Genomic DNA, 11,396 nt, shown 5'->3' with positions numbered 1-11,396 from the left:
GCTAGATAACCTACTTAAATAGAGAGCTACTTGAGTAGTAGTTCTCAAAGTGTATTCTGCAGGTTCCTTTAAAGGTGTTCATGAGATCAAAGTTATTTTCATAATAATACTAACACATCATTTGCCTTTTTCACTCTATTGACATTTGCACTGATGATGCAGAAGCAACAGTGGGTAAAATTGCTGGTACATCAGCATAAGTCAAGGCAGTGACAAGCAAATTGTCGTAGTAGTTCTTGTATTCCTCACTGTTATATACCTATTTTAAACAAAAATAAATGAAATGAGTGTCACTTTGAGGAAGACAACTCATTGTACTTGTTACTAATGAAAATTAGAGGACTTAAGAGAAAATCAGAATCTTGAAAAATTCATCAAGATTGTATCAAGGTTGGAAAAAAAGATTGTATCAACTAGCATAAGCTTAACAACTCCCCAATACTTATAAGATTTTTTTTTATTAGGATAGATTAACACCATCATTTTTTTCTATTGGTTAATGAAATAGGTCAACATTTGGAAGTTCTGCGTTACTTAGAGAACCAGTATTTCCCAAATGACCAACATATGTTTCAGAATCATGCATGGATAGAAGGTCCATTCAAAATACAAGATAGACAAGTGGTTCTTAACAAATTTCAAAAAAAAAATCACTGATGGTTTCAAATTCCACATCATAACTAACCTTTAAGAAACTGTACCGCTTTTCAAGTTCGTGTATACTATCAAAGAAGAACTTTCACATCTAAGGAGGTTATTAAAAGACCTCTTATTTTCCCACTACATAACTGTGTGAGGCCTGCTTTTCTTCATATACTTCAAGTAAACAACATATCACAACATATTGATGGCAGATGCAGATATGAAAATCTAGTTATCTTCTTAAGCCAGACATTTAAGAGATTTGCAAAAATGTAAAATAATGCCATTCTTCTAATAGTTTTTTTTTTTTAATTTTTTAGTGTTTATTTTTGAGAGAGAGAGAGACAGAGCACAAGCAGGGGAGGAGCAGAGAGAGAGGGAGACACAGAATCTGAAACAGGCTCCAGGTTCCGAGCTGTCAGCACAGAGCCCGAGTAGGGCTCGAACTCACAAACTGTGAGATCATGACCTGAGCAGAAGTTTGACGCTGAACTGACTGAGCCACCCAGGCGCCCCTAATATTTTAGTTTTAGAAATATGGTGATTTTTCATGAAGTATGTATCATTTATATTAAAATGGATTAGGCTTATACTTTATTTTTTTAGGCTCATTCTTTTAAATGACTTTTTAAATTTCTAATTTTTAGGAGACATTTAGCAACTATTAACAAATATAACCCACACAAACAAAAACTCTTCGTAATCCTTAATAATTATTAAGATTCTCAATAGTCTTGATTCCACAACCCTAGGGTCATGACCTGAGCTGAAATCAAGAGTTGGACGCTCAACCAAGTGAGACACCCAGGAGCCTTGCAGTGCAGGAATATTAGACTAATATTGCCAGATCATCCAATTTGTGGAATTGGAAACTCTCAATCATGTATTTTATCTCAAATTAAAAACAGTGTACCAGACCATTTTCAATCTATGGTCTACCAAATAAGAAAATCGATAGCTGGAGACCCATCTGCCTGTTTATCCACGAATAATACAAACCTATTTTTTCCTGGTATATTCACTATGAGGTATAAAATTATACTTATAGACCTGTAATGTTATAGAGATTTTAACATTCAGAAATTTAGTCAACCCCTTATTTGAGGGAATAAAAAATAATTCAAGTAGCAAAAGATTATAGTTTAGCAAAGTCCATAGTTTTGTATCCTGGACACACAGGCACAAGAGCATCTGGCTCAAGGGATCCCAAACACAGGAGGTTCGGCCACTTGCCACTGACAAAATCCAAAGCCAGAGAGACCAGCAATGGTAAAACAAGAAAGGAATGTATGTCAGTAAGGCCAACACCCGGAAGACAGCAGACTAGCATCTCAAAGACTATCTCCAAAGTGCTGAAAATTACTTCTTAGGTTCATGTAAGTAAAATGTGAGACAAAGGTCAGTAAGTATGTGCAAGTGGGTAGCAAAGGTCAGGTCAACCATTATCTCGGGGGTCAAATACAGATGGGGTCTTGCTGGCTCAGGACAGTCCTTATTGCTTGAGGGGGTAGTTTCAGTTCCCATCACAGGATGGTTTGCCAGCAGGATCTTTTGCCTGACTTAAGAGATACGCTGGAAAGATGAACTTAATCAATTAGAAAGTTTGAGATCAAAATGATCTCAAGGTAGCTGAAGGTAGCTGAAGTCCTCTTTCAGTTTAGCTAGTCAATAAGGAGTAAAGCATTCACTGACTAGCTAAACTATGAAGAATATAACTGGATGAAGCTTACTTAAGTGTGGTTCTAAATCAGGACTAAATGAGGACAGCTACTGTTTCCAAATAAGGATTGCTTTTTGAATGAGTACTTTGATTTGACCACCCAAGTTGCCTTCTGTATGAAATGAAGTCTATCTCTCCTTGCTCATTTCTTATTCTTCTGCAGTTAATACACACCTCATAAAAAATTAGAGTGATACACTTTACTGCTTTACTTTGTGTGTCCCTGCATGAATCATGCACCTCATGGACAGGAATGTGTCAGTGTGATATTCCCAGCACCAGGCACAGTGGGTGACACAAATTATAAATTCAATTTTTATAGTACTTGGAGATCTATTAGGTGGCTTACTTTATACCAGTCCCTCTAATTTGTGCTGGGGGATCAAACGATGAATTAGAACACTCTTCTTCATCTCTGTAATGAGAAATAAAGGAAGGCAGCCACCCCCTGCATGGAACAGTAAACAGACAATTCTTAAAGTTTTGTTGTTGTTGTTGACGGTGGGGGCGGTGGGGAGACACAAGTCAGGGAGGGACAAAGAGAGAGGTGAACAATCCCAAGCAAAGCTGGAAGCAGGGCTCCAATTCACAAAATGTGAGATCATGACCTGAGGGAAAATCAAGAGTCAGATGCTTAATGACTGAGCCACCCAGGAGGCCCTACAATTCTTTATAGTAATGGTAACCACACACAAATAGAAAAGCCTGATGAATTTTTTTTAACTAGGTTCCAGGCACAAAGTGGGGCTTGAACTTAGGATCCAGACATCAAGAGTTGCATGCTCTGATGACTGAGCCGGCCAGAAAACAATTTTAATTTACACTGAAGCCTGTAAGATATACAGTGGAATTTTGGTTCCCATGTGAACTCCTACCAACTCCTATCCACTCTCACAACAGAAGTTATTTGGAGTACCAAAGAAATTGACGTGCAAACTCATAAGCAGTTGCAGTTGAAGGATTCCAACCCGGGAACCTCGAGACACAAAGATCGACGGCTCGCGATACCCACCCGAGCCGAAGCAGTCTGCGCTGCCACGCACTACCCAGCTCCCACTTACCCGATACCCGCTCCCTTCCCCCTCCCCACCCCTCCCAGCCCTGTCCTTTCCCAGCCCTTTCCCTTTCCCCTCCTTTCCTTCCTTCCCCATACAACCCAGACGAATTTCCTACTCCCCAACCTGCCAAACCTCCAGCGACGCCCAGGGAAGTGCCCGCTCCACCCCACCCCCCACTCGCTCCGCCCCTAACGTCCAGCCCTTTCAACTTCTTCCTCTCGGAGTCTGCAAAACACAGCCTTCAAATTCCCCTCCCGACGAACCGGAAGTGCGTCATGCATAGGCGCCGAGGCGCTCGTTTGGCGCGCGCGCCCTAAGCTGCGGGTCTGAGTTAGGGTCTTGGGTTTTCTCTCTTTTCTCCTTGGTTCTTGACTATTTCCGGACGCTGGTGTCTCCGAACTTCGACATGCCGTCTTCTTTACTGGGCTCGGCGATGCCGGCCTCCACGTCGGCCTCAGCCCTGCAGGAAGCTCTGGAAAATGCAGGGCGGCTCATCGACCGTCAGTTGCAAGAAGACCGCATGTACCCGGACCTTTCCGAGCTTCTCATGGTGTCTGCCCCAAGTGAGTGATCAGTGCCCATTTGGTGGTAACTGCTTTCTCAGCCGAAAGGACTCTCGCCTGAATTCCTAACTAGGTGCTTATCCCCAGGGTGGACTCGGCGAAGACGTTTTGAGATTTGGGGCCCTGTTTGCTACATTTTGAAGAGCAAAAAGAGCCTGTTTTCAGTTTATTTTCTTCCTCACTTCACTGCCGATATTTGAGAGGGTAGGAGTGACGAGCACTCTGCCATTTGAAGCAGAGGGAAAGACCCCAACCTTAATGAGCTGCTCACTGCCTCCAAGTGTTCATCACAGAGGCCAGATGAGTAGGATCACCTGATCTAAGTCTCATTCTTGTTAATTCCTCCTATTAGCATTAGAGTAAATCAGACGAGTAAATGGAATTAATTTGAAAATTTACCATCTTTTCCAAAGATATTCTTTAGTATGTGTAGAGTTAGTGTAATATAAAGTCTTAATATGAAGGTTGTTAAAAAGAACTACCGCTGGAATAAAGGAAGAGAATGGTGATGTTAGCAGTGATGATGGACAGGGAGGGTAAGGCAGTGTATGTGTCAACAAAAGAGAGGTGACTGGAAAACATTTTAATGATTTTAAATTATGACTAGGCTCCTCAAGGCATATAGAATTACGTAAGTTGCTAAAAAAAAAAAGTGACCCCTTTTTGAGATGGATATGGGAGAAAAGCAGAGAAGTGTAAGAAAGATAGAGACAAGATTTGGGGTAAGCAATAACCAAGGTAAAATAACAAGGACAATCTGTGCAATGGAAACCTAAACGACACTTCTGACAATTTATAAAAATCATTGAGTAGGCTTGTAGTCAGAGAAAAGATACAAACAGAACAAATTTAGTACTGTTCCTGACTGCTACTTACCGGTGAGCTTGTCTTCTAAGAACTGAGTGGCCTATTAGCAACACTCATCTTGAAGAGCATTTCTCTCTTTGACCTCCTCAGGTTTGAAAACCAAGATGTAAAAACAGTGGATACATTCGAGTACTCTTATCTGACCCCAATCGATTCTATCCACCTTTACACATACCTCTTCAACCTAATCTTCTCAGCTTTGTTCCAGTCACACAGAATTTAACATGTTTTTCATAAGAAGCCCTTTCTTCAGGATGCTTTTATGTCATCGTTTACTTCGCATCTGGAATTTTCTTCTTTGCTTGACATTCCTCCAAAGTTCGTTAAGTATCACTTCCTTTGTGAGGGGTTTCTTAACCATTCACATCCTCACTTGAGTTATTAATTCCATCCTTTGTGTTCCCACTGCCATTTATCATGTCCTGTTAATATTTAACATTTCCACTTAGCAATATCCTGTTAAAATTAGTATGTTTTAAGATTAAATGGGATGTCTGGGATTTCCTTCAAAAAAATTCATTAGAGGGGCACCTGGGTGGCTCAGTTGGTTAAGCGTCCGACTTCAAATCATGTCATGATCTCATGGTTTGTGAGCTCCCCGCCGTTGGGCTTTGTGCTGACAGCTGAGAGCCTGGACCCTGCTTCGGATTCTGTGTCTCTGTCTCTTTCTGCCATTCCCTTGCTTGTGCTGTCTCTCAGTTTCTTTCAAAAATAAGCATTAAAGAAATCCATTAGAGAAGGAGTAGCTAGGGATATAAATGAAACCTGATTGGACATGTTATTAGTAATATTGAAGCTGGGTAATCAATCGGTACATAGGAATTGATTGCATTTTTCTCTCTCATATATTTTAAATTTCCATAATACATTTAGAATTTCTTTTTTTGTTGTTTATTTATTTATTTTGAGAGAAAGAGAGAGCGTGGGCTGGGGAGGGACAGAGAGAGAATCCCAAGCAGGATCCATGGTGACACCTTGGAGCCTAAAGTCAGGCTCGCCAATCGTGAGATAACCTGTGCCAAACTCAAGAGCTAGATGCTTAACCTACTGAGCCACCCAGGTACCCCTAGAATTTCTTTTATATGTCAGTTTTCCCCAACATCTTTGTACTTAGAGCCTGGAAAGGTGCCTGGATAAAAAGGTCATGAGATCTAAAGAATACCTCCCTGTTCAAGACATAGGAAATAGACCAGCCCACTCCTGCCCTTAGTTGTCTGTGTCTTAAAGCAAGAGAAAGGTTGCCAAGTGAGAACACTTTATAGAGCAGTCTGTGGTTTCCCCCAATAAAATACCGCTTATGTGGCATCATATGTATTTATCTTATTGGTGTGGGAGGGGTGGTCTAACAAAAACAAGAACACAAGGATTGTTTTAATCTATTAATATTGAAGTGGGAAAGGAAATAGCTATTTCCCCCATCAATATTTTTTTTTTGTTCACGGTTGTTTCATTTGACAGTCACAAAGTAGTTTTATAAATATTTTCCCATTTCAGATTAGTAAAATAATAGAAAGAAACTAAATTATTGAACTAAATATATCCTTACTTACAGAGTAAGTCTTTGTGAAGGATAACTGTCTGGTTAGTGCTGAAACCAGTAATTAGCCCTCTTTTAACACTGGATTTTCTCAGGCCTCTTTTGTATTGGGTCAGAATTACTTTATTTTCTATTTTTTTAATGTTTATTTATTTTTGAGAGAGAGTGCGAGTGGGGGAGAGGCAGAGAGAGAGAGGGAGACACAGAATCTGATGCAGGCTCCAGGCTCTGAGCTGTCAGCACAGAGCCCGATGCGGGGCTCGAACCCTTGAACCATGAGATCACGATCTGAACCAAAGTCAAACGCTCAACTGACTGAGCCACCCAGGTGCCCCTTCTCTGTACCTTTTTAACTATCAGATATACAATTTTTTTTGTAGCTTGCAGTGCTTCGATATGCCCAGTTGATGTTCAGTATATTATTTTAATAAATGCTTTGTTTTATTACTTGTAGATAATCCCACTGTTTCCGGCATGTCAGATATGGATTATCCTCTACAAGGACCTGGTTTGCTGTCAGTACCCAACCTTCCAGAGATCAGTTCCATCCGAAGGGTTCCTCTCCCACCTGAACTTGTTGAACAGTTTGGACGTATCCTTTTACCTTGTTTTTAACTCCCTAAAATTTTTAAAAATTAGTATTCTTATTCTAATTCTTGTTTTGTGTTTAATTGGTGTGTTGTATGTAAGTTCATTTAAGAGTTTTATTTAAAAAAACATTTTAAGTATGTCAGTAGTTTGCCATGTGCCTAGAAAATATTATATAAAATTGAGTGTTGAAAATTGAATCACATCTTAATTGTTCTTGGACATTGAAGAGAGTGAATCATTTACAAGGAATTCTGCATTTTTGAATGATATTATTGCAAGGTAGTACTTTCCAGTTAAGTGCTATCCAAGGAAGCCTTTTTACCCCATTTTAGCTTGAAGACTCCTGATTTTCATTTTTATTTTTACTCATATTTTAACACTTTAAAACTGGGATGTTGTTCTAAAAATGTTTAAAAACAAACAAAAACTGCCATGTACTTCTTTTTGCCCATCCCCAAAAGTTTTTGGTATGGTTTGGCACTTAATGGTATCTTAGAATTAAGGTTTAGGGCTACCTGAGTGGCTCAGTTGGTGAAGCGTCTGACTCTTGATTTCAGCTCAGGTCATAATCTCGTAGTTTGTGAGATGGAGGCCCGCATCAGGCGCAGTGCTGAGTGCACGGAGTCTGCTTGGGATTCATTCTCTCTCCTTCCTTCCCCCTCTCCCCCTCTCCCCCTCTCCCCCCTCCCCCTCTCCCCCTCTCCCCCTCCCCCCTCCCCCTCTCCCCCTCTCCCCCTCCCCCCCTCCCCCTCCCCCTCCCTCTCCTCTCTCTCTCTTATCTCTCTCTCCCTCCCTCTCCTCTCTCTCTCTCCCTCTCCCTCTCCTTCTCCTCTCTCTCTCTCCTCTCTCTCTCTTTCTCTCTCTCTGCCTCTACCCTGCTCACACTCATCTTCTCTCTCAAAATAAATAAAATAAACTTAAAAAAAAATCTTAAGAAAGAATTAAAATTATAAGTGATTGCATTTCTAAGGCTCACACTAAGAATGAAACACTAATGGAATCTTTATAGACTGAATTGCTAGAGGAGTTTTCTTACCCTCTAAAAAAAGATCTTATCTGATTTTTTTAAAGTATGGCGTACCCTATAAAGGCATTAGATTTATAGTTATTTGCAGGGCGCCTAGGTAGCTCAGTCGGTTGGGGGGCCGACTTTGGCTCAGGTTATGATCTCATAGTGGGTTCAAGCCATGCATCGGGCTTTGTGCTGACAGCTCAGAGCCTGGAGCCTGCTTTGTATCTTCCTCTCTGTCTGCCGCTCCCCCACTCCTGTGTTTTCTCTCTCTCTCTCTCTCAAAATTAAATAAACATTAAAAAAAAGATTTATAGTTATTTGTTAGGAAGCTTCTATATCAATCTGTAGCTCTCATAATATAGACATTAAGATGATATGCTAGGGGCGCCTGGGTGGCTCAGTCGGTTAAGCGTCTGACTTCAGCTCAGGTCACGATCTCGCGGTCCGTGAGTTCGAGCCCCGCGTCAGGCTCTGGGCTGATGGCTCAGAGCCTGGAGCCTGCTTCTGATTCTGTGTCTTCCTCTCTCTCTGCCCCTCCCCCGTTCATGCTCTGTCTCTCTGTCCCAAAAGTAAATAAACGTTAAAAAAAAAATTTTTTTTAAAAAAAAGATGATATGCTAAAATTTAATCTGAGGGGCACCTGGGTGGCTCAGTCAGTTAAGCGTCCGACTTCAGTTCAGGTCATGATCTCATGGTCCGTGAGTTCAAGCCCTGCGTCATGCTCTGTGCTGACAGCTCAGAGCCTGGAGCCTGCTTCTGATTCTGTGTCTCCCTCTCTCTCTGACCCTCCCCCGTTCATGCTCTGTCTCTCTCTGTCTCAAAAATAAATAAAAGCATTAAAAAAAATGTTTTTTAAATAAAATAAAATTTAATCTGAGACTTTTAAAAATATATTAAACTAAAGGAAAAGTGTTTCAATTTTCAGGACAGTTTGCTTTAGAAAAATAAAGGAAATGGAAAATTAAGAAAATAGCTATAAGTAGAAAAACTAGTAGAATCTAATATTTTTCCTAAACTTTTCAGTATTTCTCTGAGACTTTGTAATATAACGTTATTAAATATACAACACTTCTTATCCCATACTCTATCTTTTCTTAGTTTCTTAATATTCTTTTTTTTTTTAATTTTTTTTAAACGTTTATTTATTTTTGAGACAGAGACAGAGCATGAACAGGGGAGGGGCAGAGAAAGAGGCAGACACAGAATCTGAAACAGGCTCCAGGCTCTGAGCGGTCAGCACAGAGCCCGACGCGGGGCTCGAACTCACGGACCATGAGATCATGACCTGAGCCGAAGTCGGACGCTTAACCCAGGCGCCCCAGTTTCTTAATATTCTTTAATCTTCTGATAATACCATGCAAAAAATTATCATTTAATTAAGAAATTATTTTATTTCACAATTTTTTCCTCATTTTATGATTACACAATATAATTCTTTGTCTATTTTTCAATTGCACTATATATAAGAAGCTTGCAAATTGTCACCTGGCCTAACTTTAGCATGCCTTATGTTTTTTTTTTTTTTATCACTCTTGCTCTTATGCAGTTGGGAGAAAGTGGTCCAGTAGAACAGTTTTTTCATGTCAAAATTTAATGGTGTTATTCATGATCAGTATTCGTCTTTAATAATGGTAAAAACATTATATTTGTCCTTTAAAATACATTTTAAGTGGTCAAATGGCATTATTTAGGAATTGTAAATTGCAGGTTTATTTCTGTCGTACACTATGTCTTTAAACTCATTAGAATTCAAGATATTTTATTTGCTTTTTCTTCTTTTTAAAAATTTTTTTTAATGTTTATTCATTTTTGAGAGACAGAGCATGAGTGGGGGAGGGGCAGAGAGAGAAGGAGACAGAATCCGAAGCAGGCTCCAGGCTCTGAGCTGTCAGCACAGAGCCTGATGTGGGGCTCGAATTCATGAACCCTGAGATCATGACCTGAGCTGAAGTCAGACACTTAATGGACTGAGCTACCCAGGCACCCTTTATTCCTTTTTCTATTAAAAAGTGGACAGATCATGATTTTTTAATCATAAATTTTATTTTTTCCAACTTTTTTTTGTTTTTTTGTTTTTTTGTTTTTTTGTTTTTTTTTATTTTTGGGACAGAGAGAGACAGAGCATGAACGGGGGAGGGGCAGAGAGAGAGGGAGACACAGAATCGGAAACAGGCTCCAGGCTCCGAGCCATCAGCCCAGAGCCTGACGCGGGGCTCGAACTCACGGACCGCGAGATCGTGACCTGGCTGAAGTCGGACGCTTAACCAACTGCGCCACCCAGGCGCCCCTAATCATAAATTTTAAATCAAAATCTTTCAAAACAAGCTTAAGAAAGAGTAGATTGAAATCTTTTTGCCTTACATCCACACTACTTCAGATATGCAGTGTAACTGCATGATGGGTGTGTTCCCTCCTATCAGCAGAGCTTGGCTCACAATTGACAGTGACATATTCATGTGGAACTATGAAGATGGGTATGTATTTAATGCTGGTTTGCTTTAGCATGATTAGAAGTTAGATTATCTTAATGGCAGCTAGTATTCTACTCATCAGAAGCTGCCTGGTTTATTTTTCATTCAGCTAACATCTGGGTCAGTGCTTCTCAGTATGCATATTGATCACCTGAGAATGAGGTTAAAAGTGCGGATTCTGTTATAGTAGTTCTGAGCGAGCCTCGAGAGTCTGCATTTGTAACAACCTCCCAGTGATGCTGCCAGTCTAAGTACCACTCTGAGTAGCAGGGGTCTAGTTTCCAAGCTCTTATCTTCCAATAAGATAATCTGTTAGTAGTTTTTTGAGAGATGGTTTGACATCTTTAAAGACCTGTATTTTTGATGCATTTTTATGAATTGGGAGGCTCTTAATTCATTGAAGTGACTAAACAGTTTTATTCCATGAGGTTGGCCATGTGTAATTTGAGTGTATATAGTAATCTGAGTGACGGCTCAAGACATTCGTGCTAAAATAGTTTATTGATCTGGTAATCTCACTCTGGCTTTTTGAAGATAAATTTTGGCTTACTACCATTTCTCTCTCATAATGTCTTTAGGGGATTAGTGGGATAACCAGAGGAAGGCCCTTGTAGTTGTTTCTCTTGCCCTTGGGTAATTAAAGCATCTGTTAGGAATGCGCGCGCGCGCGCGCACACACACACACACACACACACACACACACACACAATCACTGAATTAAAGTGATACTAAATGAGAACTTGTAGCTTAAATAAAAATATTTTTGTTCTCTGATTTTTTTTCATTTAGAACTTTTCATAGCTATTTTTTATGGTTGAACTGTTATATAGTTCTAATAGCAGTGATGTATGGTTGTGATTTTTCTTCATATACCCTGAACTTTAGTTGCTTTTATTATTGTAACATAGTCGTTTTGATACTAAGGAATAAAACAA

At 40.0% G+C, this 11,396-nt stretch overlaps 1 protein-coding gene across 1 annotated transcript in view; it reads left to right on the top strand.

The window, feature by feature from the left end:
* The first annotated feature begins 3,436 nt into the window (after positions 1-3,436).
* The window catches only part of NUP155 (nucleoporin 155), a 78,895-nt gene continuing 70,935 nt past the window's right edge, over positions 3,437-11,396 (top strand). The window contains exons 1-3 of the mRNA XM_058717816.1: positions 3,437-3,983; positions 6,842-6,979; positions 10,368-10,464. Of these exons, the coding sequence (XP_058573799.1) occupies positions 3,827-3,983; positions 6,842-6,979; positions 10,368-10,464 (392 nt within the window). The 5' untranslated portion in view covers positions 3,437-3,826. The remainder of the gene's footprint in view (positions 3,984-6,841; positions 6,980-10,367; positions 10,465-11,396) is intronic.

The sequence above is a fragment of the Neofelis nebulosa genome, chromosome 1, assembly GCF_028018385.1.
Source record: "Neofelis nebulosa isolate mNeoNeb1 chromosome 1, mNeoNeb1.pri, whole genome shotgun sequence".
NCBI lineage: Eukaryota > Metazoa > Chordata > Mammalia > Carnivora > Felidae > Neofelis > Neofelis nebulosa.
The sequence above is the reverse complement of the archived record's forward strand: the minus strand, read 5'-3'. Positions and strand labels throughout refer to the sequence as shown.